Source organism: Trichoderma camerunense (genome assembly GCF_050948025.1).
Source record: "Trichoderma camerunense strain CBS 138272 chromosome Unknown V8C40scaffold_14, whole genome shotgun sequence".
Classification (NCBI taxonomy): domain Eukaryota; kingdom Fungi; phylum Ascomycota; class Sordariomycetes; order Hypocreales; family Hypocreaceae; genus Trichoderma; species Trichoderma camerunense.
This window is the reverse complement of record NW_028145356.1, coordinates 193,411-220,613: the sequence shown is the minus strand read 5'-3', so window position 1 is coordinate 220,613 and position 27,203 is coordinate 193,411. Positions and strand designations below refer to the sequence as shown.

Here is a 27,203-nt window from a genome sequence, read left to right as displayed (position 1 = left end):
CGTAATACCATGCATGTCTCAGCCTGGTTCATAACAAACTGTCTCACTATACAAACCGGTATTCGGGGCATGAGCACCTCCGTTTGTACTCTGTATACCGCTAGTATGACTTAATGCCTCATCCATTCCATATGTGTGAACAAGAGAAGACAAATAACTTCAACTCTATGCTTTAAGCATATTGACTAAATCAGTGGATTAGACCTTAAATCACCAGCATCCCGAGCTTGCTTCGTGACTCCATCCGACCCACGGCATATGACGGAGCGGCATCTGGATGAGCTGCCTAATGGGGGAATGCCCGTTCATTCTAGTAAGATTCTAAGTTGTACAATCCTAAATTCGTCTCCACAGGAGATGAGAAGGGTGGCTGCAGTAGCGGGTCTATGTCTTGGAGATGCCGGAAGCCCTCAGCCGTTTTCGTCGTGTCAGGCTGAACAATTGGACATCTCTCCCTTCCAAACCCTAGTGTATCCCTCCTCGGATGTTCGAGCATGTCACTACTATTCCCCTCTCTACTCACGACTTCTATCTTTCATCCAACGGCCTGCCCGACATCGTCCGTACACCATGTCATATAACTTCCCCGCGCTTTGATCATAATCTCCCCCGCAAAAACGATCTTGGCCTTCCCCACAAACTCCATATCGGCCTTCTTCCGCACGTTCAGTTTTGTCTAGCCGTATACTGGGATCGGAGTGTATGGCTGGAGAGAAGCTGCAAGGGGGGCAAACTGAGAGCGTAAGCGACCGATTGGTGGCCAAATAGTGGATAGAGTATAATCTGGGGTTCTGCATAGAATATCTGGCTGGCCGCGTGTAAGTATATATAGCAGGGTAGTATCGCGTCTGAGACTCGAATTCTACATTGGAGCCTCATCACCTCAGTACCCAGCTGATAAACATGGTGGCACAAAGTCTTCTCGTCTCCACTCTCCTGCTATCAATAGCGGGAGCTGTCCAGGAAACTGTGGATGTTGGATACTCTGTGTATAAGGGACAGGCTCTTCCAAATGGCGTGAGCCAATGGCTGGGGATTAGATACGCTGCACCGCCGTTAGGCGAGCTGCGGTTTGCGCCTCCACAAGACCCTCTCCGTACAGAAGGTATTCAAGATGCTACTCAGGTCAGTTTCTGTGCCAGGGTCATTTGGCGTTGATGAAGCTCATTATTAATATTTAACATAGCATGGGAAATACTGTCTTGCGACTGGTGGTACGCCCACAGCCAAGTCTACGTCAGAAGACTGTTTGTTCTTAGACGTCCAGGCCCCGACTCGAGCCACAGCTTACTCGAAACTCCCCGTTTTTCTTTATATACAAGGTGGTGGCTTCAACCTCAACTCAAATCCCAACACCAATGCCTCTGGCCTGATCATCAACAGCGGCTACGATATCGTAGTTGTGAGCCTCAACTACCGTGTTGGCCCGTACGGCTTCATGACAGACAGTAATAAAATTCTCCCCAATAACGGCCTTCGTGACCAACGCAAGGTATTGGAATGGGTGCAGAAATACATCTCCCGGTTTGGTGGTGACCCGAATCATGTCACTCTGGGAGGAAGCAGTGCTGGCGCCGCCAGTGTTACATACCACCTGACTGCCAATAATGGGATCAACCGAGGGCTTTTCAATGCTGCAATCGCAGAGTCCCCATCGTTCGCCACGACTCTCACGGTGGCTCAATCTCAATACATGTACACTCAGTTTGCAACTCGTGTGGGTTGTGTCGGCAAAGACAACCTCGCTTGCATGCGCAATAAGACGGCGGTGGAGCTTCAGACACAAAATTTTAATATTCCTCTTCCTGGAGCGGCTAACCCACCCAACTATATGTGGCTGCCTGTTCTTGATCAAGAATTCGTACAGGACTTCACATACAGAGTATTCTCAAAAGGAAAGTTTATCAAGGTGCCTACTATCTATGGCGATGATACCAACGGAGGGACCAAGTTTGCCCCCAAAGATACCGCCACCCTCCAGCAGAGCAACAGTTATGTATTGGATCAATATCCTGTGCTCACTCTGGAGATGCTTGGGCAGATCAACGAGATGTATCCCAACCCGAACACGAGCTGCCCTGCAGTTGGCTGCTACTGGAGACACGCAAGCAATGTATACCAGGAGGCTCGTTACATGTGTCCCGGTATGTATATCAGCTCTGTCGTGAACAGGGCTGGAAAGGATTCTTGGGTCTATCGATGGAATGTCGAGGATCCTGATCAAGTGGCCTCTGGATTGGGTGTTCCTCACACCGTCGAACTGAACGCTCTCTGGGGCGCCAACTACGTTGACGGTGCGCCGGCGAGTTATCAGGATGGCCAAATCAACGCCGCTGCTTCACCTACGATGCAGCACTACTGGCTCAATTTTATCAAATACTACAACCCCAATGGCAAATACAGCTATCCTACCAGTAAATACCCCCAATGGAAGGCGTGGTCTGACAGAGCTCAAAGCCGTCTCACGTTCCAGACTGGAGGCAAGGCGGAGATGATCCCCGTTGACCCAGGCTTGAGGCAGCGGTGTGATTTCTGGACGAATAATGGTATCGCATTGACAATGTGAGGGTATTCAGGGAGGCATTTGTCGAGTAGCTTCAACTTGGGAGGAAATGCGCTGTTTGGGGGGGAAAATTGTCTATTGCGGCTGTTGGCCATCTGGACATCTATGCTCAAACAAATGAATCGCTAGTATATATCTGTAAAATTAAAAAAGATGAGGTAATGACTTACTTCGAAAATGAGGCTTAAATTCACTGCCCTGCTGGTCTCACATCTGAATCACAACAGTGGTTGACTCTTGGGCTTCGAATTCGGGTGAGTGAAGCCGGTTTCCGAGTCAAAACATTCGCTTATCGTCCGATTTGTTCCGGGATTCATAATGTCTGTTTCATGATGATTTAGCCAAATTTTACATATCACTTTTTACTCGATTTCGCTGAACTTTACGAGTATCTTTGGGACGTGATTTATGAATGATTCTCAGTCCGAATCTGTGATATTTGCGGGATGACGACACGTGATGATTGGTATCATGCATCTCCCCGCACTGCTGATTGCACATCTCTGATAAGCCCAACCACACTCAGTTCAAGCGTTCATCATATGCGGCAATAGTTGTGTGTAATTATCGAATTTTATATACTGACAAAATAGCCATTCAAAATGTCAAAATCTTATTTACTATGGGTTGGGGGCGGTGAAGTGGCTGGTACTGGTGATCTGTACGTTACTGCTTCACCCAAAGACGCTCTCAGGATGAAGCTAACAGTGGTTGCAAAGGATACCCGTTGAGAATCCAGCAGGAATGAACATATTCGCAGAGTAAGCGCTCTTATTCTTTCGGGAAATTATCTTATGCGAACGACTCGATACTCATTCCATGTCGCTGGTTAGATGTCATTCTGCATCACCCAAAGATGTAGATGATACCGTCCAACTCGCTCATAATGTCTTCAAATCCGGGGCTTGGTCCAAAGCGCCTCGGCATACGCGAGCAGACGTGCTAGATAAGGCCGCTGAGCTTCTCACTTCGAACCTCGCCACACTGATCCCCTTGGAGGTTGAGCAGACGGGACGTGCAATCCGAGAGATGCAGGCTCAAGTTCCATCTCTCGTTCGTTGGTTTCGCTACTACGCTGCCGTTCTCCGTACCGAAGAGCGACCTGTATTGCCAACGATGGGGAAGCTACATAACTGGCTGGATCGGGTGCCACTTGGCGTTGTTGTTCAGATCACGCCGTTTAATCACCCGCTTCTCATTGCAGTCAAGAAACTTGCACCCGCTCTGGCCGCTGGAAATAGCGTAATATTGAAACCGAGCGAGCTAACACCACTGACTAGCTTGCTGCTGGGGCCGATCTTGAAAGAGGCGGGCCTGCCGGATGGTGTCTTCAACGTGTTGCCTGGCCTTGGAGCTACGACCGGACGCGCGCTTGTGAGCCACCCTCTTGTGCGGAAAGTAGATATCACTGGGGGAACTGTTGCTGGAAGAGCGATTGGCTCTATTGTTGGTAACAACTTGGCACGCTTTACCGCAGAACTGGGAGGAAAGGCACCCCTGATCATATTCGACAAGGCAAACATTGACCTAGCTGTCAATGGCGTTGCTTTTGGGTCGTTTATCGCAAGCGGCCAAACCTGTGTTGCAGCAACTCGAATCATTGTTCACAAGAGTATCTTGGCCACTGTGGAGGAGAGACTCGCCCACAAAGCTGAATCAATAGCACGACGGATGGGCTCTCCTACAAACCCCAAGTCTTCTATGGGTCCTCTCATCTCGTCCAGGCAACTTGGCAATGTCGTGAAACTTGTGGATGATGCTGTTACCAATGGAGCAAAGATTGTTTGCGGCGGTAAGAGGATGTCTGGCAAATCCGAACTCGATGACACCAATTTTGGTGAAGGCTATTTCTTCCCCCCAACAATCTTGGCTTCCGGTCCAGCGTGCGACATTACTAAGACCAACATCTGGCGCGAGGAGGCCTTTGGGCCTGTCATTCTTCTGGTAGGATTTGAAAGCGAGCAAGAAGCTCTGGAGCTTGCCAACGATAGCCAATTTGGCCTAGGAGCGGCATTGTGGACTGATGATCTGAGCCAAGCTTTCAGAGTATCTGAACAAATTGAGTCCGGAATAGTTTGGGTCAACACGCACCATCGAAATGATCCGAGTAGTCCGTGGGGAGGAGCTTCTAGCGCAAGCGGAGTTGGAAGTGAGAATGGTGTTGAGGCGTATTATGCATATACGACGACGAAGAGCATCATTGTTAACTATGCTTCTAGTGATGAAGCTGTAGCGGATGACTGGTTTAGAGAAGATGGTGTCCAAGTACGTTATGGATGAGCCGATATCTGAATAAAGTCTAGAGATTTGGTACAAAATAGTACAAAATATTGTCAGCACTTGAGATGAATGCGAGCATATTCGTGCACATGGTTAGGTTCCTTTGGTTTTCTATCAAACACGAATTCTTGTACATACCCAAGGCTTGGTCTTGATTTGAAAGCCTAGAGCTCGTTCTTGATGCCACCTACAACGTGATTATAACCGTTTTAATCTCATAAAATTCTTCAAGCCCCAACTTGCCCAATTCTCTGCCATTACCAGACTGTTTCCAGCCGCCAAAAGGCATGTCATAGGCGCCAACGCTGCCACCAGAATTCACTGTGACGACACCCGTCTCCAATGCTGCCGCTACTCGACATGCGCGTGAGATGTCTCTGGTGTAAAGGCCAGCGTGCAGGCCATATTCCGTCTTGTTACACTCCGCGATCACCTCCTCTTCTGTTTCAAACTCTTGAATCACAGCTACTGGGCCAAAGATTTCCTCGTGTAAGATGTCGGCACTGGCGGGGACTTTCGCAAAAACCGTTGGCTGGATGTAATATCCCTTGTCGGTGGCACGACTACCTCCAATAACTAGATTCGCACCCGAAGATTTGGCCTGCTCAATATATTTTAATATTTGATCAAATTGAAGTTTATCGGCTTGCGGACCGAAAAACGTAGTGGGCTCCAGCGGGCTTCCAAACGCGGGCTCCACGAACTTTTCACTGAAGGCTGTGAGGAACTTTTGGAAGATGTCTTTATGGGCATAGATTCGTGAGTTTGAGACACAGATCTGGCCCGAGTTAAACTTCAAGCTGGCAGCAGCAGAGTCTGCAGCCTCTTCAATGTCGCAGTCGGGGAAAACGATCAATGGATTTTTGCCTCCCATTTCAAGTGCAACGGATTTCAGATTTGACTTTGCGGCCGCCTCTTGAATCAACTTGCCTGCACGAGTAGAACCGGTAAATGTAAGCTTGCGAATCTTCATATGGCTTGACAAGGCTGCGCCAACGGTGTGGCCGAATCCAGAAAGTACATTGATAACTCCTGGAGGGAACCCAGCCTCGGCTGCCAGCGCGCCTAGTTTGAGAGAAGAGAGGGGGGCTTTCTCCGATGACTTGACGATGATTGTATTGCCTGCCACAATACATGGAATGACCTTGGCTGTGAATATCACGACTGGTGCGTTCCAAGCGAGAATGGCAGCACACACCCCATAAGGCTGCCTCAAGGTAATATGAATCTGCCCGGGTGTGTTTAAACTGGTTTCTCCATGCACATCGTGGGCTAGTCCAGATGTATGCTTGATGTCTCGAATTGCTCTCTGAATGAAAAGATGATTCACTGAAACGGGCATGCCGATATTCTCAGCATCGAGTTTGGCGATCTCGAACTGATCTCTCTCGATAAGTTCGGCAAATTTTAAGCACTTGTTGATACGATCATGTGCAGAGAGGCATTTCCAGGCCGGAAATGCGTTTTCTGCAGCAGTGACGGCGGCATCAACGTCGGTAGCACCGGCTTCAAAAACGTCGATGATCTTTTCTTCGGTTGTAGGATTGAAGATTGGAAATGTCTTGCCAGAAATGCTGGGAACGAATTCGCCGTTAATGAAGAGTCTTGTTTCTGGAGTGGCCATCCTGAGAGTATTAATAATTTTCCTGAAAGAAGTTGATGTCGATGACAGATAGAAGAATGATCAAAAGAAAAAGGGATATATGAGGATGGAGATGCTTAGAACTAATAGATTGATACGAATGGGATGCGTAGAAAAGTACTTTTATGCCAGCTGGGTGCTTCTTATATATACCCCCCTTCTCGTGTTCGGGTTATGAGATATATATGAAGGTTTACTTATTACGGATCTTATACCAAGAAGTTCACAGTATTCGGAGACTTAATACCACCTAATTATTTCATAATACTACTCAATGATGATATATTGTGAACGCATGTTGAGTATCTCTGGAAGCCCTTTAGACCGAGTCAGTTATGTGCCATTCCTGTGAGAGGGATAAGTTATGTCTGAAGAAAGCTCGGCAGATGGCCTGATTGATCGAATAAACGACTTGAGCTTAAACCAATTTCTAATTAATTATACTGCTTTAAATAGAAATCACCTATAGTCTATGAGCCACTATTTATTGTCCGTTGCTTAGATGTTATGTTGGCAGATAGGATCGTGTGGTGCCCAGTTGCTAATACTATGAGGCAGAAGGCGTGTCTTTCGCCCGGCATTTCGTCCGCATCCGATTGTATTTTGCCGTGGCATGGATGAAGTATGGATGACACCCGGACGAATTATGGAACACATGTTGAATAGATGGAAGAACGAGGACCAATACCGGACGAGTGATCAGTAATACTTAGAGCTTTGGCCGCGTTATTGATCATATGGAAAGAGATACGGACGAGTTGCGGACGAGTCAACTTCCCATCAGCTAAGAATAGGGAAAATGCATTAGAAATTGATGTTAAACCTGACGTATGTCAGATTCTATACTATATGAGCGGCCCGGAGTACTCCATATTTTAAGTGCGATCGACTATACTCGGGTTTCGGCTGACATGCATATCATTTCCGGCCTCTGGGGCACTGAGGGAGTCAAGCGATTTGCAGAAAAACAGAGACCGAAAAATGAATATGTGCATATATGAGGAGAATGTGCCCACCATGCCAGATGAGTCTAGTGTGGTGAATATGTGCGGTTGTCCGTCTCTGTATGCCGACCCTTCTTTGGTCTCCTCTTTTTTGCATACCCGTTGCGGTTTCCGGCAACTCATCTCAAATAACTTATCAACGATCTATTGTTGCCTTGATATACTGGTGTTGCTCAATAACTTTAAATCGCCGATCTGACCACCGATACCGTGGTGACGATTCTGGCTCGTAGGTTGCACTCGGCACGTAATCACCCATTGCGATGACAAAATGTTCATGTTGCACTTCATTCTAATACGGAACGAAGAAATCTGAAGTTATTTTTGGGCTATTCTGTTGCTATCCTCAATTGATTCGAGGGTTTTCACTGACAGTCAAGTAGAGAATGCTAAGTTACATCTAGCGCAACTCGCGGAAACTTCTAAACTCGTTGCTTCAAGAGTTCCGGCTTACGAACCGCACTCTTCTTCCCGAAAAGCCGTATGACCACTCCACTCCTTATTCGCATCTTGGATCTCTCTTTCCTTCTTCATCACCAGTAGCAAGAAAACTCGCGACTTTTTACTCTTCCAGCGCCAATATATACTTCGTTCTTATCACCTGTCTCAGCCTGTTTATACTGTCTCTGATAGGTATGAAGTTATAATTTGTGCGATAGTAGATAGAGAAATTCGATTCTGAGACTAGTACTCCGATAATCTCGCACAGGAGATGCTGCTGGGGCCACTGCTATTTGAACAGTCAAAGCAGGCACGAAATTATCGTGAGGCTATTATCTCCAACTATGTACGGAGTAGAACAGACAACAATACCTGAATGAGCGGACATGATGCGGAATATCTGTATGTTTATCGCCTAGTGTATCTCATTGTATTCACAATATGCGGACTCAAGCGGTACGGAGTTTATGAGGCAGAGCGGCCGCTCGGCACCACGGCCGGCCGGCCGTCGGCCGCCTATGTCCACCTAGTATTTGGCGGGCTTGCGGAGAAACGAGAATGCGACCGGATCAATCAATCTCTGGTTGAGACGGCCATCAAAACAACCTTAGTCACTCGCGACAGTCAGCACGCTATACCGGGAAAGAAACTGTCAGCAGCGGTCAGCGCACTATACCAAACTGGTGCTCCAAGGCATTCTCATGTCGTGCCTCACATCTACGAGTATTGTTGCGGAGTGGGAGTTATACCGATGGAATCATGCGGAGCGGATAGTAAATTGAGTATTGCTGGCTGTGCGGCTTCACAACTGGGCCCCTTAATATCATCGCGATGGCAGAGAATATAAATATTAGATCCCCAGCGACAATTGCTGCTGAAGAAAAATTAGCATAAACAGCAAGATTCATTCACCTACAGACTCCTATCAACACTTCTTACATACATATCCTTCAAGCGGTTGCTAACAACATCCACAATGCCTTCCTCCAAGTTTTCACCCGAATCAATTCCTGATCTTACAGGACGAGTCTACATTGTTACCGGAGGCAATGCTGGTATGTAAGTCAGCTGTTTGACATGTATATATATTTCCTCTTGCAATTGATTGACTAACAATACCAGTGGCAAGGAGACTGTGATTGGCTTGGCGGCCCGTGGCGCCAAAGTGTATATGGGCGCGCGCAGCAAGGATAAGGCACTGGCGGCTATTCATGAAATACAAGAACAACTACCGGCTGCGAATATTCATTTTCTTGACCTCGATCTATCCAATTTTCAGAGCGTCATCGCGGCTGCAAAGAAGATACGCGAAGATGAATCCGCGTTACATGGACTTATCAACAATGCTGGCATTATGGGTGTGCCTTACTCTTTGACCGTGGATGGTTATGAGGCTCAATGGCAGGTAAGCTCATATTGTTTAGACTGCGAAATCTGCTGCCGTACTATGGAAAGTCCATGAAACTAACAAGCATGATTTAGACAAACTACTTGTCCCATTTCCTGCTCACACATCATCTGATGCCTCTTCTTCAATCTACCGCTCTGTCGAATCCTGAAGGAACTGTCCGCTTGGTCAACTTGACATCGGATGGACACGCAAGGTTTACTCCTCCGAGCGGAATTCGGTTCGAAGACACCGGATTAGAGAAAGAAAACTCCATGATGAGATATGGCCAGAGCAAACTGGCGAATGTCTTGCATACAGTGCAGCTGAATAAAAAATACGGCCCTATCTCTGCGGAAGCTGGCAATGCGGCGATTTGGTTCGCAGCAGTGCATCCCGGCCACATTGACACGTAAGTTCCAGCGACACTTATTTCCAACAACTCAAGGTGCATTTGGAAGCTAACTGGAGCGTAGCGATCTGAATAAACAAGCCACAGGGGCACTACCTGCAGGCGTCTTGCGAGTTGCTACTCCTATCATGAGCTGCCTTGGGATCCTGGATAAACAGGAGAAGGGCGCCTGGTCCTCGCTCTTTGCTATCGCCAGCGGCAACTTCAAGAAGTCGGATTCGGGTGCCTACGTCGTGCCATATGCAAAGATTGGGACACCAAGTGACCACGCGCGAGACCCGAAATTGGCTGAGAAGCTATGGCAGTGGACTGAGTCGGAGCTTGGCGCTAAAGGCTTGCTCTGAGGAGCGACGAGAGATTAGGATATGGAAGAGATGCATGCATAGCCAGGAGCAATAGCGAATTCACTAATCATTAATACATCTATGAAAACGTACAACCTCATTCATATTTTGCTCGTGTGTTGCGAGTTTTGCTTTGTTGAGCACGAAGCGAACTGAGACGACACGGCAACTAATCTGTCCGACTCTAGCCAATCAAGTGTCAGACTTTGCGAGCGAGCCAATGAACGAAACAGATTTTGTGACTCCATCAGCTAAATTGGGGAAATCTGGACTCTCTGATGAGATGAGCAAAGCACCCGAGCCGGGACGGCCCCACATCAGATGAGAGTCCGGATCTCTGAAGCATCTCGAGAAGGGACTCTCATTTACTCCCCTTCATCAATGCTAGATATCTCCATCTAACCGGACTTTATAAAGAAATAGACAGCTGGGCGGACATTATCCAGACAAACTAGTTGAGAAACTAGGATACCAACAGAGAAGCTCGATAATATGCCCCAAGCTCATCCTGCCAAGAAGGGGAGAAGGAGAGTGAAGACGGGGTGTCAGACTTGCAAGTATGCATAATACATTCTATCATTAGTTATGGTGAATCTTGATGATAATTTAACTGTTTGACACTAACACATTGGGTGTAGGAAGCGGCGTGTAAAGTGTGATGAGGGGAGACCAGCCTGTCAGAGATGTGTATCGACTGGTCGAGTCTGTGATGGGTACGGCATCTGGGGTGGCGGAGGGAATGCCTACGGAAGCTCCGACAAGGTCCCGTTTGTTTCCTCTTCCTCTCTAGTCCGCAGGAACCAGATGCAGCCCCTGCGGAACATTGTCGTCATGTCGCAGACACGCGCGATCGCGGGTCAGCCCGCAAGCCTCGGGTTTGAGTATTTTCGGAGATATACCACCACTAAGCTTCCCGGCCTGTTCGAATCGGGCTTCTGGGATTCTTTAGTGCTGCAAGCAAGCGAACAGGAGCCGGCTGTTCTGCATGCGGTCACAGCATTGGGTGCGGCTCATAAGAATGAGGAGCGAATCTCACTGACCGAATACAATGAAGCCATCCGGCATCTGCGGCATAGCCTCAAGCGTTCAGACAAAGAGGCTCTTCGGGTGTGCCTCATCACTTGTATGCTATTTGTATGCATTGAGCTGTTGAGAGGGGGCTTTAAAGCAGGCCATGCACACCTGACCAATGGCCTCCGCATTCTTCGTGAGATCCAGCAGCGCGAGGGAGTCACCTCTGATGGAGATATTATTCTGCGATCAAAAGCAGTATCGGTCGATGATACTCTTGTCGAAGTCTTCTCACGGCTCAACGTGCAGGTTGCGCTGTTTGGCCAAGTCTCTTCATACCTGCTTTTTGTGGGAGATAGCGCAGAGTCACCGAGAACGTACGATATTCCCCATACGTTCTCATCTCTCCTCGAAGCACGGAAGTATATGGATGCCCTGATCAACGGATCTCATATCCTAGGGGAACAGGCAAGTCAGCTGATTCTAAGCGGACAACCCATCCCGGAAAAGCTTTACGAAGACCAAGGACGCCTGGAGGCGGCCTTGATGAGATGGCTTCGTGCTTTGGACTCCAGTCACGAAAAGTTGATCAACCGAGCGGACTATCGCACCAAATTTGCCATACCTATGCTGCTTCTATATCACACCATGACGAGGATCATGGCTGCCACTGCCCTGCGTGGGACAGACGAAATGATATATGACCGCTATCTGCCTGATTTCTCCCTCCTGATCAAGCAGTCGGCTGACCTGTGGGACCTGATGCGTACCGCAATGAAGAAAGCTTTAGGTTTGAGAGGCACTAGTAGGCCAGACATCAACTTCACCATCGATATGGGCTTCATACCACCACTATATTACGCGCTTGCTAAATGCCGCCAGCCAAATCTTCGCAGGATGATCCTCGAGTTACTAAAAGAAGTACCGCATCGTGAAGGTGCCTGGGATGGATTTACCGTCATCAATATGGGCGACTTGTTGATCGAAATAGAAGAAGAAGGCATGTATGATGGGATTGATATTAAGCCGAGCTGCTACTTGCCAGACCCGTCGGTAGCGGAAGTATTACCCATCATCCCAGCATCCCAGCGATTCAATAACGTCAATGTAGCACTACCTGATTTCGAGAGTGGCAAGGCCACTTTATTTGGTAGGCGGTACAGAGGAAATAACCAGTGGGAGTCGAAAATTGTGCAGTTTGACTCTGCATTCAGGAAACTCAATCCTCTTTCGTGGGAATGCATTCAGAATTCTTGCGTGGGAATGTGTTGAAACCTTTTGGGCGAGATCTGATGTACGTCTAGTCTTCATTGTAGCAATAGATTGAGAGAGCTTATTTCATGAAAGTTTGCCTTCAATTTCATGTGTACACTGATACGATACGAGTCAACATGACCCGATAGCGCGATTGGAAACCCATCTAACCCCTTTGAACGAAGGCAGAACAACAACAATTTGAGCGAGTCCAATAGAAACATTTGCCGATATGCACTTACATGTCAGGTAGATAGGCAATATTAATTCTCTTATCTTCCAACCCTCCTCGGGACCTTCAGCTAAAAGAAGTTCTAATAAGAATCACGCATAGCGGACTCTGTGCTAGTGATCTTGCCTATCTTCAATACGGCTGTGTTCTTGGCCACGAAGGTGTCGGTATTGTCGAGGAAGTTGGAAGGATGATACTACAGCAGTACAAAGTGACATTGGTTGCATTCCACATGCAGGGGCTCATCCACCACATATTCTCTCAGCTTTTACTCTCCTAGGTACACTCGTATTTCTAGTTCATCTTCACCCCCCAATATCTTCATCTCGTCGGCAAAGGCTTCGGTGGGGGTCTTGAAATGAAGCCAGCTTTATGCATCGTCAATGCATTGGTGGCGCGGCCTAGTGAAGGCAATCTGCATCAAGGGCTGGAACTCGTGACATAATAGGTCAATGGGTACGATGGCATGCGTGTGTGCGGCTTTCTAGAAGCACCAGCACGGTATTCACACGTGGTGCAGAGATACTAATTGTGGCGCGGTTGCATTTTGTTTGGATTCAACGCTTCTCATTGGTTTAATCTCCCTGATGTTGTAGGAGGCGAATGACTTTATGGTGAAGCGTGAAGCTCCAGCTTGAGAGCGCCGCTTGGCCGCTTGTGAGGCTCAATAACTCTCAATAACCGGCACAGTCGGTAGCCAAACAATAGCTCAAAGGATCCCATTGTTTTGCATGCTTGCAAATGGATTCTTAAATGTGGCACGATACATTTACTTAGCTGTCAAATAAACAAAGAACACAGGCCGTGGCAGTCCACTACATACAATGATTGCTGACCGAGTTCCACATAGCCTGGTTAGCCACAGATCCCTTATCATTTACGGACTGTACCCTTGCAATTGCAGTCACGAGTCCTAGGATTTATATCCGACGGCGCGACGTGTAGCCTATGAGCGAGAGCCAGCATCTCCGCGGTTTATCGGTTTATCGAACCATTGAGCGACGGCTTCGACGCTGGCGCTTCCCTCCCCCAACTCTGAAGCGTTTTGCCGCAGCGGCGACACTGTGCAATGAGGCGGCGGCAAGTCGCCAACTTCAGAATCAGGATTTCTTCTGTCAAAACATCCGTAAGAACTCTATTTGCGCTCAATACGTGGGGGATGAATGTCTTTTTGAGAGTGCCTATGCTCTGGTAAAAGGCTATGGATACATGAACGCTGTCAGTCCCGTATCTGAGAGATATACACGTAATTCGGCTCTGAAGGCACATTATCCGTTTCTCAACCCCACAGAAGAAGCTTAAGAATGCGGGGGAGGAGAGCCAGAATAGCAATCGAAACCCCCGTCTATACCCCCATTGTAAGAAACGGACAACTTGTTCCCCTTCCTTGATGAACTAAAGCCCCCACGAACAACCACCGAGTTTCTTGCCATCACTAGACTTCTCCACACTGGTCGATAAGCCATAGCTGGATTGCTGGGTTCGGCATTTAATCGCTAATAGTCGCTAATTATTGCCATGTTATCTGCGCCGGCCATCGGTGAAATTACCGTCCTGGTAATCGGTATCTCTCTTTACCTATCTTGCTCGTTTCCATCTCAAGAATCATTGTGGGGGAGATCTTTCTTCAACCATCACCTCGACCCCCCACCATACATGAGGGCATGATCTTCCAGTCATCAGCAGCAGCCGTCTATGAGCGCGTATAGACAGGCATATTAAAAAGGAACAAGGAACCATGCAGTGTTGCCTGCTTCCGAATGCAACCTTATGATAGCAGCCTTCTCTGGCACCAATTACATCTCTTTGTTGAACACCCAGTACATCGTGGTGGTGTGTGTCATTCTTCTCTCCCCTGCCCTCTTGCATCTGTCGTGTGAGAAGAGCGACACGGCGCGAGACTATACCGGCATCCAATCGTGCACGGCAGAACCCGCGAGCCTGCAGAGAACCTGAGACGGATCTCGGATCTGAACGATCTAACCTCCATAAAGCCATCATCATGGGCCAGCCGGATTTGAATGAGAAGGATGAGAGGGGTCTGCAGTCCGTGTCTTCGTTCCGCCCTGGAGCGACCAGCGGTGTGTTGGAAGACTATGCAGATCCTGATGTCCAGAATGAAGCCGAATCAACTCACAAGGGAGAGTTTGGCACGAAGCGTGACCTTGTAAGTCGCTGAATACCCGTCTTCTATGCATTGACTGATTGAGATTGTCGGCAGAAACCCCGCCAGGTTTCTATGATTGCTGTCGCCGGAACTATTGGTACTGGTCTTTTTCTAGGTTCTGGTGCTGCATTGGTCAATGGAGGGCCTGTGGGATTCTTCCTTGGATATGCCATTGTCGGCTGCTTGGTTGGCATGATGATGTACTGCCTGGGTGAAATGTAAGTCTGGTTACGAACATGTTTTAAGTTATTCTTGTACGGTGCTAATCTTGAGTTTATAGGTCTGTCTATGCACCAAACATTGGCGGTTTCATCGAGATGGGCAACAAGTACATCGCTCCCGAAGCTGGGTTCGCGATGGGCATCAACTACATCCTACAGACTGGCTTTGCTATTCCCACAGAGATCACAGCTACTGCCGTCATGATCAGCTACTGGGATCATGTCTCAGATCACGTATCGGCATATATCGCGGCCTTTCTGGTCCTGAGTATCGGCATCAATCTCCTCGGCGTCAAATACTTTGGCGAGATTGAGTTTGTCTTTGCCTGCATGAAGGTGTTGATGCTTATCGCCCTCATCCTATTCGGCTTGATAGCCGATGTTGGCGGCGTCAATGGTGTATTCACTGGCGGTCGCTACTGGCGAGATGAGCCATTCAATGACTCGTTTGCAAACTTGTCACCAGTCTCCCTCTCACGTTTCCTCGGATTCTGGAAAGTTCTTACTCAAGCTGCTTTTGCGTTCGGTGGTATCGAAGGTATTAGCGTACTTGCCGGTGAGGCGCACAACCCCAGGAAGACGATGAGAAGGGCAGTCAGAACAGTCTTCTACCGAATTGGTAAGTGAAAGAACCTGGAATACCAAGAAATTTCTCACTGACATTCTCTTATAGTTGGATTATACCTCCTTACCGTATTGATGATCTCCCTCAATGTCAGCCAACATTCGCCAGCGTTGCTCAGTGCAGTCGCCCAGGGCGGTAACACTGCGGCATCATCGCCTTTCGTTGTCATCTGTCAGCAAACCGGCGTCAAAGTTCTCCCAAGTGTTATTAACGCTGTGGTAAGTAGCTGATGATTTCAAGCTATGGACGGCTTATACTCACATATGAGTTTAGGTCATGACGTCTGCACTCTCATCATGTAACGAAAACGTCTTCGCCGTAGCGAGAACGCTGCTCGCGCTATCTCGACAAAGTAAGAAGACTCTTGTTTCAACGGCCTTAGTGGTAACTGATCACTGGATACTAATATTTTGGGCCTAGGATCTATGCCTCATTGCTTTCTCAAGACAAGTCGCTTTGGCACACCCTTTTGGGGCGTTCTGGTTTCTTTCTGCTTTGGACTGCTGGCTTTCCTCTCCGTCTCCAACGGCTCTGCCCAAGCTTTTATCTGGCTTTCAAACTTGTCAGGTAATTAAACTTCAAGATTTCGTTATATACTCATTGACTGACACTTTGACTTTAGCTCTCAGCAGTTTGATTGCATGGATCTCCATCTGTGCCTGCTTCGTCAGATTCCACCGTGCCCTGGCTGTTCAGGGTATTGATAGAAGAAACCTTGATCTCCGAGGATGGTTCCAGCCATATATGGCCTGGATTTGCATCGTCCTATTTACCATTATCCTGTTCTTTAATGGGTTCCAGGCTTTTATTCACAAATTTTCAGTGTCCGGCTTTTTCGCTTCCTATGTAACGCTGCCAGTGGTTGCTTTGGCATTCTTTGGCTTCCGAATCTACCTGTGGCGAACTGGAAAGGCGTATGGGTTGACTAATCTCGATGAGATTAACCTTGGCAATGGGCCAGCCAAGGCTCTGCGTGGTACTCGGTATGATCTTGGGTCGTCATGAGTACAAGGGCAGTATGACACTGCAGGAACAGTTGTGAATAATGAGATAATGTAATGTCAAGCTAGTTGAGATTGTAATAAGACTACATGATATAGTACGGGTTCCTTCTAATAACAAAGCAAGAGATAAAATTTGTATTGACCAAGAGTTGCCGTCTTTTTCAAAATTATCGCTCAATAGGAGAGTTTCTCACGAAACCAATCCGGTTTTCTTCAATGGGGCTATCACAAAGTGCCTGCATGTATTACAACTACTAAGACTGCGGGGTCGGAATACGAAATCACCAACCGGTGGTGCGATCTTCATGTCATTACCCTCTTTGATTGTGATATTGAGTAAACTGGGGCGAAGTCGGATGTAATATCCATGCTGGCGCCCGGCTCGGCATTCCTAGGCACTTTTCAACCGTTAGCATGTTGCCAAACATGATAAGAGATACTACATAACCTCCCCCGCTTCTACAGACGATGTTCCGTATCCCGATCGTTCCACGGGCGCTTGATATGAATTGGGCAGTTGCCTATCTTAAGTGGAAGCAGCGGATAGTTTTGGAGGACAAAAAGTTCCACCAGGTCAACCTCGCACCGCATGCAATATGTTGCCATACGTCAGAGTTACCTCCGCGCATGAATTCTACTAGCCCGGCTCTTAGGATTGAAGACCAAAGCATGAGAGATTTGGGCTTCAAATGATAATCTCAGTTGACTGCTAGAACAATACAGTTGTGCCAAATGTCTGATGAAATCATAGATTCAGATCTAAGAGATCTTTATTGCACCCCGCCAATCATGAAACCCTCTTACAGATTTGATGCCTCTGAGAAAGAGGGGCAAGAAACGCGTTGTGACGGTAATGTGGCCGACTGGGGTTGCAGCAATTTATCCAAGGGGTATAACCCGGCATATGCAGACTGGTAATGCACCTCCCCTCTTGGTCTGAGACATGCTCATCAAAATCTACGGCAAAATGTCTCACGGCATAGAATGTAGTTGCGGCATGAATTCCGGAATGATTTTTTTTCGCATTGTTGGCCCGACGGTTGGTAACTTTAGTGATAAGACATAGACGATGTAACGCAAGGAATTGAAATGAGGATCACCGAGACTTGAGGGGTTGCTGGGATAGGCAGAAACAATGGAATACATATGGAGTCATGGTGGCAGCATCTTTGGTGTTGGATGCTCTCCATGTGTCTCGGTTTGTTGCTAGTATAGTAAGAGACAGTGGCATTATGGCAACATTAAACCGAGCTGTCAAGGCTGTTGGTCTACTTTATGGACTTTCAGCTACCACGCAGGTTCAAGCCGCCTCATTTGATCCCTTGACACACGTCGACCTTCTCATTGGCAGCAGCAATGGCGGCAATGTATTCCCAGGAGCTACTCTTCCTTTTGGCATGGCCAAGGCCGTAGCCGATACCAATAGCGGCAGCAACCAAGGCGGCTTTACTCTGGATGGCTCGTCTGTCACCGGCTTCAGCGTCATGCACGATTCCGGCACTGGAGGCTCGCCGTCGCTTGGTAATTTCCCACTATTCCCGTATACTTCTTGCCCAGGCGGCGAAGTAGACGGTTGTTCTTTTCCTAAGAATGACCGTGTCAAGTTCGGCAGCTTCTCCAATGAGAGCGTTGTCGCGAAGCCGGGCTACTTTGGGATAACCCTTAACAGCGGACCCAAGGTTGAGATGACAACATCTCAGCATGCGGCACTATTCAAGTTCACGTTCCCCAATGCAGGCCCTGACGATAAGCCGCTTATCCTGCAAGACTTGACGGATCTTTCAAATTCGAGACAAGACAATGGCACCGTGAGTGTGGACGGAAAGACTGGCCGCATTACCGGCAATGCCGTTTTCGTTCCCAGCTTCGGCACGGGCACCTATAAGGCATACTTTTGCACAGATTTCTCAGGCGCCGAAATTTATGACAATGGCATCTTTGTGAACTCACGCGCCAGTTCCGACGTCAAAGATCTTACCATCTCGCGCTCTATCAATGGCTACCCGTTGCCAGGCGGTGCTTTTGTCCGCTTCGCCAGTGCTCAAGAGCCCATATATGCTCGTACTGGTGTCAGCTTGATTAGCAGTGCACAAGCATGCTCCAACGCGGAGAAAGAAATTACCAAATATGATCTCGACAAGTACGCCAATGAGGCCGCCGGTATCTGGCGGCAGAAGCTTTCCCCTATTACCATCAAGGCTGGTAATGGTGTGAGCGAAGACTATATCAAGTCATTTTACTCGGGTATCTATCGCACACTAGTCAATCCTCAAAATTATACTGGAGAGAATCCTCTCTGGAATGATGGCGAGCCGTACTACGATTCCTTTTATTGTATTTGGGATTTGTTCCGATCTCAGATGCCCTTTATGACTATTCTGGATCCTGCAGCTCTTACAGAACAGATTCGTTCCCTGATATCCATCTATGAAAACTTGGGATGGCTGCCTGATTGCCGTATGAGTCTCTGTCCGGGTTATACCCAGGGTGGCTCAAACGCAGACAACGTCTTGGCAGACGCCTATCTCAAGGGTCTCAAAGATGGAATCGATTGGGAAAAGGGCTATGAGGCTGTTGTTAAAGATGCAGAAGTTGAGCCCTATGCCTGGTCCACGGCCGGTAGAGGAGGCATAGACTCGTGGAAGAAGCTCAATTATGTTCCTGTACAAGACTTTGACTACAAGGGTTTTGGAACCATGACGCGCACCATCAGTCGTACGCTTGAGTACAGCTACAATGACTTTTGCATCTCCCAGATTGCTGGAGGGTTGGGTAAGAAGGGAGACCAAGAGAAATACATCGAATCCAGCGGCAATTGGCAAAATCTGTTCAAAGCTGACCAGACTTCGTTCTTCTCAAACGGGACCGACACTGGATTTACAGGTTTCTTCCAAGCCAAGTTCTTGAACGAAACTTGGTTCACACAAGATCCATTGATGTGCAGCAACTTGGACTCCCAGAGCGTATGCTCGCTTCAAAACTCTGGAGCTGAGACATTCGAGAGCAGCACTTGGGAATACGGCTTGTGAGTAATGTGATTTTATTTTTAAAGGGATTGTACTATTTGTTTTGTGTAAAGAACTTTAGACTAACACATTCTCTATAGCTTCGTTCCACACGATCAGGCTAGCCTGCTTAACCTTTATGGCGGCTCTGACGCTTTTGTCAGCCGTCTATCTTATATGCACGACCAAGAGATCACATAGTAAGGGACTTACGATGACATTTACCTCATCCTTTTAACTAACAATGTTTCAGTATTGGCAACGAACCCAGTTTCCTCACCGTCTTCCAATATCATTATGCTGGTCGACCAGCCTTGTCCGCGGAACGCAGCCATTTCTATATCCCCAAATTCTTCGCTCCTACACCAGATGGGCTGCCAGGTAACGACGACAGCGGCGCCATGGGCAGCTTTGTTGCCTTCTCCATGATGGGCTTATTTCCAAACCCTGGCCAGGATGTCTATCTCATCATTCCACCCTACTTTGAGAGTGTTAGCATTAAGAGTCCGATTACAGGGAAGACTGCGACTATTCGCAACGTCAACTTCGACGCCGCTTACAAAAATGTGTATATTCAAAAGGCTACCTTGAATGGCAAGCCTTATACGAAGAATTGGATTGACCATAGCTTCTTCCTTGAAGGCAAAGAGCTCGTACTCACTCTGGGTAGCAAGGAAAGTTCATGGGGTACTAGAGTGGAGGATCTTCCGCCGAGTTTGAGCCCTTACAATAGTAGCAGCGTTGCTCACACTTCTGCGCCGGCCAAACGATCTTATCGACCGCGCTTTGACAGTGGAGGGATGATGTTTCACTGAGTTAGATGGGGCAGACTTGTAGCTACATAATAGCACAGCTTCAATGCTTTGAATATCACATCATCAAGTTCAGATTCTCGACTTATCATATGTAAGGTTGTTCGCGATGTATTTATGTACCCGTTAAGTAAGATTTTGAAAGTCATGACTTTTTAATTCTTTTCAAGTCCCGTAATGCATAATTTATAGAGTATATCCACCCAATGTTCATACGCCTCATAAAATCCCTAGTACGCCGCTCTATCGCCGCTTTAGTCCCTGTTTTTACCAAACAAACATTTCCTCAAATAGTTCAACGTCAATGTGATCCTTGTGCGTGTGTCTAATCACGGCCTGCCGCGTTGTGTCGGCAATTTCTGCCGGACCGCAGACAAAGACGGCTGTCTTGCCTTGGGAGCTATCGACAAAGGTGTCAACCACGGAGTGGATGTCAGGTCGTGATTTCTTGAATCTAGGATCGGCGATGCTGTTCCCAGCCTCTTCTGTCTTGGGTGTGGCGTTGGGAGAGTCTGATGTGATGTAGAATTCCATGCTAAGCCTTGATGCTGCCAGCGCAGATCCTTCAGTTGCGCGAAGATCGTTGGCTAGTACATCTCGAACGAAACCCTCGTCTCGCACGATCCATGCCAAGCGGACCTTGGGAGGTGTTTGTGATTCCTTCTGGTCCTCAAAGAACTGGCGGAGATAGGGCAGCACTGTGGTGATACCGCTACCACCAGCAATGAAAAGAACCTCGTCAAAGTGATCAAGACGAGCAGGCGTGCCGTAGGGACCCTCGAGGAAGGTTCTAACCCGAAGAGGGCCGGATTCGCTCTTGCTCATCAATCTGTCCCTTAGTCTTCGGGTCATTCCATCGCGAGGACGAATCATGAAGGTCATGTATGAGTCGCCCGGCTCAGAGCTCAGCTCTGTAACACGAGGAGACCGTGTGCCAGTCTCCTTGTCGCTGGGCTGATCGCTGCTGCTTCCGTATGACGGGATATCATCGATTTGTTTAGATCTTCCAGCCAGAGTGAAGGGGTGAGACTCCCAGAAGTGCAAACTGGGGAAGTATACGAAGTAGTAAGTTCCCGGAGTTTGGCGAGCGGCGTTGATTGAAGGCTTGACCTGTAGACGGATCATGCCAGTCTCTTCGCTGTAGCTAGCCAATGCAAGAGAACCTTGTCCGAGGAAGGTCTTGTAGTTCATGGCAATGACGCGCAGCATACGGAGGAAATGGTCGCCAGCCCACAGGCCAACACAAGCCCATACCCAGACTTTATACATGCCTTTGAACTGGTCCTTGATGTGGCTGACATGCTGTTAGCAGATGAAGATACCAGACTGAGGACGCTTGATGACTTACTAGAACAGCGCAGCAAGGAAGACGGCAGCCAGGGAAGCATGGGCAGCCTTGAAAAACTCATAGATTCGGCTACGCAGAGGAGCAAAAGCAAAAGCTGCGCCAAGGCCCAATGAGATGACCATCTGTAGCTTCTGTAAGTATTTGTGCAAACTAAATTGGATTCAAATTGACGACTTACAAGAAGTCCATACTTGAAAGTGGGGTCGGTACGCAACTCCTCGTGGTAACCATCCCATCCTTGTTCTTTTCATCATATTAGCAATGTTCTCTTCGGGTTATCTTGACTAGATATGCTTACCATTGACATAGTAGGCGGAGAAAATAATGCCGTGGCAAATCCCCTCAATAGTGAGGATCAGGGCCAGCCAGCGATGGAAGATGCTGAATGTCCTGTAGCTCCATCCCGTGGCGTAGATGAGGATGTTGGCTCTTCCACTGAAAAGGAAGATGAATGGCAGCTCAGCCGTCATAAAGATACCGAGTCGATCAGCAAGAATACGGCAGACCTGTCCTGGAACAGTTTTATAGCTGATGGCTATGTTAGAACAATACCATAGCAAAGAAGTAAATTGGGGAAAACATACTAAATGTTACCGGTAAAGACAGGGTAGTGGAAAGCCAGCATGAAGATTTGCGTAATGATGTAGCCGGCAATGACCAAAGATTGCAAACGGAGAGGAACGGTGAACCATCCCAAGGGCTGATGGTGGTGGTATGAGAATGTAGGAGCCATCATGAGGTTACGATGGAACCAGCCCTTAATCTTTGCCGGCGCATTGTTCTTTCGTACTGGTTGACTGGAGCGTTTCACTGGAAGTAGAGCGATAGCGTGGCTGATTGTGGCCAGAGCCAGCACTAATCCCCAGTAGCCGTATGGAATCCATCTACCATCATACACCTGTTAGCGGAAGGGGGTGGTGAAGGAGTATTGTGTAAAAGTAACGTACCGTAGTTTCTGGTGGTATACAATGTTGGTGTAGTAAGTGTTGACAGTTCGGTGAGAGATGTCCCAGTTTGCCTGCGATGGCATTGACACAACGTCCACGACAGTCTTTTGTGTCTGCTCGACAGTGGGGAGGCTGTCAATGTACTCTTGCGTCACATTGGCGACGGTGCTTCTATACGCATCGAGATTGACCACCTTGGCGGACTTCTTGCATGTTCCAGCCCACCAGTTGATACCTGGGACCAGATCCTTCTCTTCACAATGCTCCCACAGACACAGGTATGTCGAAGTGACACGCAGGGGGTGTGTGCAAAGCGTCTGCTCCGTTACGTTATCAGAAGCGAATTTGGTCTTGGCCAAGGTGTAGTAACATGAGGCTCCGCAAACCTCGAGCCCAAGAGGCTTGGCCGCATGGGCACAAGCAGCCAAGAGGAAGCACAAGAAGTAGGAGGTCCGTGACAACATCTTGTTATCTTGGTCCTTTCAGGCGGCCTACGGTTGTTGAGAGCTGACAGCCGGAGAACAAGCCGACTCTGAGAGAGAGAGGCATCAGAGGCATCATATATATGTCAATTATAACCTGGAATTGTATGTTTTTTCCAATTCTAGCAAGTGCTCGTATCCACACACAGCGGACTTTGACTACTACTCTACAAAATAATGGTGGGCTCAGTGAAGACTGAATCGGCCAATACCCGAGGCATCAATAGCGTGGCAAGTATTAGCTTTCTATCTATCCACCAGAATCTGATATCAGACAGAGCCAGTCGGGCTGCTGCGGAATAGTTCTTTGGACCAAATAGTCCACATTTCGGAGGAACTAGCCGTATTGTCTCGACTCGAACATGACGAAGTTTGTCAGGTTATACATCGGAGTCGGCTTTCGGGACAACGTTGTCTAGGGCTGGGATGGAGATGGTAGGGGTGCTTGGCTCAGATCTCAACAGCCGAAAGGGAAACATTTTGTGTGTGATTGTCAGATACTGCCCTTGGCATTTCCAGCAACCCTCAAAATGGGCTTGCGGAGCCGGTCGTTCCAAGTGTGTGGAGACGTTGCTGATACCTGGGCGTCTGGAGACCTTCCCGACCTGTTGTGACCTTGATGTTGATCAAGGACCGATAGAGACAAATTAAAAACAAGCTGGTTTCGCTGACATATGTAATGTAACAGTGAGCCGTGGCAGGTTTAATATAACAATCTCCCAATTGGTCGTGGAAGGTCACCCTCTCAGAGAGCCTCGATTTTCAACACACAAACACCAATTTTGGCGACTACTGCACGAAAATTGGAGAACGCCGAGGTCGCATGTTCGCTATCACGGCTTAAGGCAGACTAAGTGGGTAGAACTGGAAACAAAGCCAGGGATGGTGGAGTGACGATGCCCGCTAGAGATTAGATGGGATTGATAAGATGATCAGATAAAAATTTTCACACAAGCCACCATCACAAGCTTGGTTCTTTGTAGCTGGTAGCTCGTCTCTCACTCGTGTGACTCCATCGAATTCGCCCCCCTGATTGGTCTGCCGGGTCTCAATCGGGTATTTTACGTGAAGGGGGGTTCGACATGAACCCACAGATGCCGAAAATGCCTCGACTCGAGCCCTCAAAGCACGCCATTTATAATCACTTGTCCCAACAACATTTCTTTCTCCATTTAAGCCGCTGCAGGAAGATGAGTTTGAGTTTCTCAATTGAGCCGAAGCCCGCGGACTTCGCTCGAGGGGGGACAAGTACGAGTATACGAGAGCTGGGCAGATGGAACAGCGGAGGCAAAGTCCAGTTTTCGTTTCTTCCCAAGACTCGGCTTGGCTTCCCGCTCTGGAGAAGACGGCGAATGGCTGTGACTCTGTCATTTAAAGTGCCATTAGCCTAGATAGCTTAATCAAGGTGAATGCCAGCCAGTAGGGCTCACCCAGTGCCAAGTACCGGTTTAATGTCGGCGGCCTGGGAACTGGATTCAATTATCCTTGCCCCGATGCAACGCTCCCTGTCGTCAACCACTTCGGCCCGGTAAAATACCTGCCGCAAAGTCTTTCCTGATGAGCAGCCGGGATATGATATGGCGGGCTTTTAGCCATCCACTCCCTGGTTGCCCTGCTGGAGAGACTATTGGATGGGGCACCCAAATGCCGCAGATCGATGAGCGCTGATGGAGGGTTGCCAAGCACTGTCACTCGGAGAATCGGCGATACGACTGACTACGATAGTGGTTTTATCTCTAGTGTTCTGATATTGTCTCTAGAGACAGCCTGGCTGCATTTAGTTTTTGCGGAGTGCATCAAGGCAGATATTAAACACAAGTCGGGGCGGAACGATGGATCCAGCCGAAAACTCCTTATATCCTTGTAGTGCTAAGGAATCTATATATAGATATAGGCCTCAGCGTTTGGGAAATGCAACGCTGCGGAGTGCAGAGGGCAATTTTCCTTGCACAATCGCGCATTCAATGGACCGCTGACTCCGTCTCATCAGTGGTTTCAATTGCCTATTCTGGATGCTCATGCTGTATTTGGCAGTAAGATAGAATGTCTTGATTGCACTCCGTACATGTCCTCGTAATACATAAGATAAGCGTGCAGTTCATGGTCAGGTAACACGACATGGTACCGCTGTATTGGCATGGTATATTGTACGATGCGGGAGAGATCGACCTCTAACGCATAATGTTGCTTCCATGGATTGGGTCGTTGAAAAGGGGAAAGAAGCAAATCCCCAAAGCAAACACACCTCGCTTTACAAATCAATCTTGACGGCAATGACATTCGAGGCATGGTAGCTCGAGACAAATAGCCATGCCCTGCGTCTGCCTCCCTCTTCCTTCGGATCAATGGCCACCAGCACGGAGGCACTAGCAGATCGAATTCTGTGTCCGTCATCTTGAAAAATCACATTGACATCCCAATTTCCCCCGTCTTGAATTGCAGCACCTCCTTCTTCTCTTTTGCCAGCTTTAGGCGAGGCCTTCCACACCATGATGGGGTCCAGAACAAACTCTTTTCCCTTGTTACTGAAGAAGTCTATGCCCCTCGTCGGTCCACAGGAAACAACACCGCTCGCATCAAAGGAACTGTTGGCATATGGATCCCTGAAGTAGCTTGGGTTGTCGATGGGCGACCCAAACTCGACCACTTCAGTCACCTTGATGACCTTGTTGGCGTTTCCCCGGATTTTTCCTACGTGCAGGAGGCCACTGGCACACCCATTCGCAAAAATATCATCCTTAGCTCTCCCGTGACTCAATCCGTTCAGGTTGTGCAGATTCTCCAGTGCAATCGACGCATGGACGCCTGCACTGTCACCACCATCAACCGATTCCGGCTCTTGGAACTGAACGTGGAGGGCATTGGTCCATGTAGCCATAGGAAACAGGTCTTCAACCATCCTCATGAGTCCCTCAGTGTAATAGTGGTCATTCGTCACGAAAAACGACGTTGGAGATTCAGCAACCAGGTCATTTGGCGTTACGAAGAGGGGGTGCCATATTGTCCTGACGTGTCGCGCTGTCTCGGAGCCAATAACATGGTGAAATAGCTCCACCACCGAATGCGACTTTGGGGCATTGACGTCGCCGTTCTCACGGTAATGGTCGGGGTTAGGCTTGTGGTTGACGGCAAATATGTAAACTGCCTCGCCTTTCGGTTTATCCGGATCATCAATAACATCAATGCCGTGTGTCACAAATGGGCCGCTAAAACCCTCGAGCGCCAGGATCTGAGTTTTAAATGTCTACATCAACGTGTTAAAAACCAATTTGATTCATTGACACGGTACCTCGGCATCAATCCATCATTTCTTACCTTTGGATCAATAACTTGGAGCTTTCCCTTCATCCGTTCCGTCGATGGGTTGCTGAAATGTCCAAGAGGAGGGAACCATGCAAGGCGGCTCAGTAGAGCATCTTCACAGGCAGCGAAGATGAGGCCGCTTGGTTCATGATGGTGCAAGTCTTCACAGTTAATCGCGTTTTCAATCACCTTATAGTCTCCTGGAGCCAGTTCAGTCTTCTCTGGGTTCCGAAAGAGGCCAGAGACGTAGACGGTTCGTTGTACGTAGAAGTTGTACACATAGCCAAGCAGTACAGCAAGCAGCACCACGGCAATGGAGAGACGGCCGGCCATGATGGCACTCACAGGACAAAGGCAATACTTGACGCTGAACAATTAACAAAACAAATTAAAGTATTACGCGAAGCTAAAAAAGTTTTCCTTATTATGATTCAATTGTGGCATTTCGTCATTCCCCGCGGGAGCTTCAGGAATGCGGGGGACCGAGGTTCGGCTATGGAGAGGCTTGTTTTCAACTCCGAGACTTCAAATAGCAACACTCCGAACGTGCTTACACAAGTGAGGAGAATAACAGAGGGCTCCAATTTGAGTGAAACATTGGCCGAAAGAGGCAGAGGGATCGGACGATATCGTTGTTTCACGTAGGAGCTGTCTAGGCACCAGGACGTTACGATCAGATTCAATGCGATACAATGTGTAAATTCTAGACCGACGAAAAG

General features: G+C 48.2%; 9 protein-coding genes across 9 annotated transcripts; 6 read left to right on the top strand and 3 right to left on the bottom strand.

Moving 5' to 3' along the window:
- The first annotated feature begins 876 nt into the window (after positions 1-876).
- On the top strand, positions 877-3,064 carry V8C40DRAFT_280992 (Alpha/Beta hydrolase protein). Its single transcript, XM_083221504.1, has 2 exons — positions 877-1,125; positions 1,187-3,064. Exons 1-2 carry the CDS (start codon positions 904-906, stop codon positions 2,564-2,566), a joined length of 1,602 nt encoding a protein of 533 aa, XP_083070769.1. The 5' UTR covers positions 877-903; the 3' UTR covers positions 2,567-3,064.
- Positions 3,065-3,081: 17 nt separating this feature from the next.
- Positions 3,082-5,174, top strand: V8C40DRAFT_250797 (aldehyde dehydrogenase). Its single transcript, XM_083217051.1, has 3 exons — positions 3,082-3,224; positions 3,283-3,324; positions 3,397-5,174. Exons 1-3 carry the CDS (start codon positions 3,166-3,168, stop codon positions 4,841-4,843), a joined length of 1,548 nt encoding a protein of 515 aa, XP_083070768.1. The 5' UTR covers positions 3,082-3,165; the 3' UTR covers positions 4,844-5,174.
- On the bottom strand, positions 4,937-6,533 carry V8C40DRAFT_280988 (Aldehyde/histidinol dehydrogenase). The gene is made up of 2 exons (XM_083221503.1): positions 6,108-6,533; positions 4,937-6,071 (listed from the first exon to the last, which is right to left on the bottom strand). Exons 1-2 carry the CDS (start codon positions 6,465-6,467, stop codon positions 5,031-5,033), a joined length of 1,401 nt encoding a protein of 466 aa, XP_083070767.1. The 5' UTR covers positions 6,468-6,533; the 3' UTR covers positions 4,937-5,030.
- Positions 6,534-8,553: 2,020 nt separating this feature from the next.
- On the top strand, positions 8,554-10,073 carry V8C40DRAFT_280980 (uncharacterized protein; the record flags this gene model as incomplete). Its single annotated transcript, XM_083221502.1, has 4 exons — positions 8,554-8,989; positions 9,053-9,335; positions 9,413-9,729; positions 9,794-10,073. The coding sequence occupies exons 1-4, from the start codon at positions 8,907-8,909 to the stop codon at positions 10,071-10,073; spliced, it is 963 nt and encodes a 320-aa protein (XP_083070766.1). The 5' UTR covers positions 8,554-8,906.
- A 309-nt stretch (positions 10,074-10,382) lies between these two features.
- On the top strand, positions 10,383-12,442 carry V8C40DRAFT_57368 (Zn(II)2Cys6 transcription factor domain-containing protein). The gene is made up of 2 exons (XM_083223139.1): positions 10,383-10,630; positions 10,712-12,442. Exons 1-2 carry the CDS (start codon positions 10,566-10,568, stop codon positions 12,354-12,356), a joined length of 1,710 nt encoding a protein of 569 aa, XP_083070765.1. The 5' UTR covers positions 10,383-10,565; the 3' UTR covers positions 12,357-12,442.
- Positions 12,443-14,046: 1,604 nt separating this feature from the next.
- On the top strand, positions 14,047-16,683 carry V8C40DRAFT_250788 (amino acid permease/ SLC12A domain-containing protein). The gene is made up of 7 exons (XM_083217050.1): positions 14,047-14,737; positions 14,792-14,955; positions 15,018-15,577; positions 15,632-15,801; positions 15,857-15,935; positions 16,004-16,150; positions 16,206-16,683. The coding sequence occupies exons 1-7, from the start codon at positions 14,573-14,575 to the stop codon at positions 16,586-16,588; spliced, it is 1,668 nt and encodes a 555-aa protein (XP_083070764.1). The 5' UTR covers positions 14,047-14,572; the 3' UTR covers positions 16,589-16,683.
- Positions 16,684-17,774: 1,091 nt separating this feature from the next.
- V8C40DRAFT_250785 (GH92 family glycosyl hydrolase) lies at positions 17,775-20,529 on the top strand. The gene is made up of 3 exons (XM_083217049.1): positions 17,775-19,612; positions 19,694-19,792; positions 19,846-20,529. Exons 1-3 carry the CDS (start codon positions 17,820-17,822, stop codon positions 20,405-20,407), a joined length of 2,454 nt encoding a protein of 817 aa, XP_083070763.1. The 5' UTR covers positions 17,775-17,819; the 3' UTR covers positions 20,408-20,529.
- A 76-nt stretch (positions 20,530-20,605) lies between these two features.
- V8C40DRAFT_280978 (ferric reductase family protein) lies at positions 20,606-23,385 on the bottom strand. The gene is made up of 6 exons (XM_083221501.1): positions 22,700-23,385; positions 22,337-22,636; positions 22,051-22,280; positions 21,931-21,995; positions 21,753-21,874; positions 20,606-21,698 (listed from the first exon to the last, which is right to left on the bottom strand). The coding sequence occupies exons 1-6, from the start codon at positions 23,161-23,163 to the stop codon at positions 20,672-20,674; spliced, it is 2,208 nt and encodes a 735-aa protein (XP_083070762.1). The 5' UTR covers positions 23,164-23,385; the 3' UTR covers positions 20,606-20,671.
- A 1,709-nt stretch (positions 23,386-25,094) lies between these two features.
- Positions 25,095-27,191, bottom strand: V8C40DRAFT_250778 (uncharacterized protein). The gene is made up of 2 exons (XM_083217048.1): positions 26,497-27,191; positions 25,095-26,425 (listed from the first exon to the last, which is right to left on the bottom strand). The coding sequence occupies exons 1-2, from the start codon at positions 26,815-26,817 to the stop codon at positions 25,433-25,435; spliced, it is 1,314 nt and encodes a 437-aa protein (XP_083070761.1). The 5' UTR covers positions 26,818-27,191; the 3' UTR covers positions 25,095-25,432.
- Positions 27,192-27,203: the final 12 nt, after the last annotated feature.

Excerpts from the sequence above, each read along its gene's own strand:
- V8C40DRAFT_57368 (XM_083223139.1), top strand. The coding sequence starts at position 10,566 with ATGCCCCAAGCTCATCCTGCCAAGAAGGGGAGAAGGAGAGTGAAGACG. Across the intron at positions 10,631-10,711 it reads ACGGGGTGTCAGACTTGCAA|GAAGCGGCGTGTAAAGTGTG; the intron begins GTATGCATAATA and ends CATTGGGTGTAG.
- V8C40DRAFT_280988 (XM_083221503.1), bottom strand. The coding sequence starts at position 6,467 with ATGGCCACTCCAGAAACAAGACTCTTCATTAACGGCGAATTCGTTCCC. Across the intron at positions 6,072-6,107 it reads CATCTGGACTAGCCCACGAT|ATTCATATTACCTTGAGGCA; the intron begins GTGCATGGAGAA and ends ACACCCGGGCAG.
- V8C40DRAFT_250797 (XM_083217051.1), top strand. The coding sequence starts at position 3,166 with ATGTCAAAATCTTATTTACTATGGGTTGGGGGCGGTGAAGTGGCTGGT. Across the intron at positions 3,225-3,282 it reads GTGGCTGGTACTGGTGATCT|GATACCCGTTGAGAATCCAG; the intron begins GTACGTTACTGC and ends GTGGTTGCAAAG. Across the intron at positions 3,325-3,396 it reads GGAATGAACATATTCGCAGA|ATGTCATTCTGCATCACCCA; the intron begins GTAAGCGCTCTT and ends GTCGCTGGTTAG.
- V8C40DRAFT_250788 (XM_083217050.1), top strand. The coding sequence starts at position 14,573 with ATGGGCCAGCCGGATTTGAATGAGAAGGATGAGAGGGGTCTGCAGTCC. Across the intron at positions 14,956-15,017 it reads ATGTACTGCCTGGGTGAAAT|GTCTGTCTATGCACCAAACA; the intron begins GTAAGTCTGGTT and ends TTGAGTTTATAG. Across the intron at positions 15,802-15,856 it reads CAAGTGTTATTAACGCTGTG|GTCATGACGTCTGCACTCTC; the intron begins GTAAGTAGCTGA and ends ATATGAGTTTAG.
- V8C40DRAFT_250778 (XM_083217048.1), bottom strand. The coding sequence starts at position 26,817 with ATGGCCGGCCGTCTCTCCATTGCCGTGGTGCTGCTTGCTGTACTGCTT. Across the intron at positions 26,426-26,496 it reads TCCAAGTTATTGATCCAAAG|ACATTTAAAACTCAGATCCT; the intron begins GTAAGAAATGAT and ends ACGTTGATGTAG.
- V8C40DRAFT_280978 (XM_083221501.1), bottom strand. The coding sequence starts at position 23,163 with ATGTTGTCACGGACCTCCTACTTCTTGTGCTTCCTCTTGGCTGCTTGT. Across the intron at positions 22,281-22,336 it reads GTCTTTACCGGTAACATTTA|CTATAAAACTGTTCCAGGAC; the intron begins GTATGTTTTCCC and ends CATAGCCATCAG. Across the intron at positions 21,875-21,930 it reads CTTTCAAGTATGGACTTCTT|ATGGTCATCTCATTGGGCCT; the intron begins GTAAGTCGTCAA and ends CAGAAGCTACAG.
- V8C40DRAFT_280992 (XM_083221504.1), top strand. The coding sequence starts at position 904 with ATGGTGGCACAAAGTCTTCTCGTCTCCACTCTCCTGCTATCAATAGCG. Across the intron at positions 1,126-1,186 it reads GTATTCAAGATGCTACTCAG|CATGGGAAATACTGTCTTGC; the intron begins GTCAGTTTCTGT and ends TATTTAACATAG.
- V8C40DRAFT_250785 (XM_083217049.1), top strand. The coding sequence starts at position 17,820 with ATGGCAACATTAAACCGAGCTGTCAAGGCTGTTGGTCTACTTTATGGA. Across the intron at positions 19,613-19,693 it reads AGCACTTGGGAATACGGCTT|CTTCGTTCCACACGATCAGG; the intron begins GTGAGTAATGTG and ends CATTCTCTATAG. Across the intron at positions 19,793-19,845 it reads CACGACCAAGAGATCACATA|TATTGGCAACGAACCCAGTT; the intron begins GTAAGGGACTTA and ends ACAATGTTTCAG.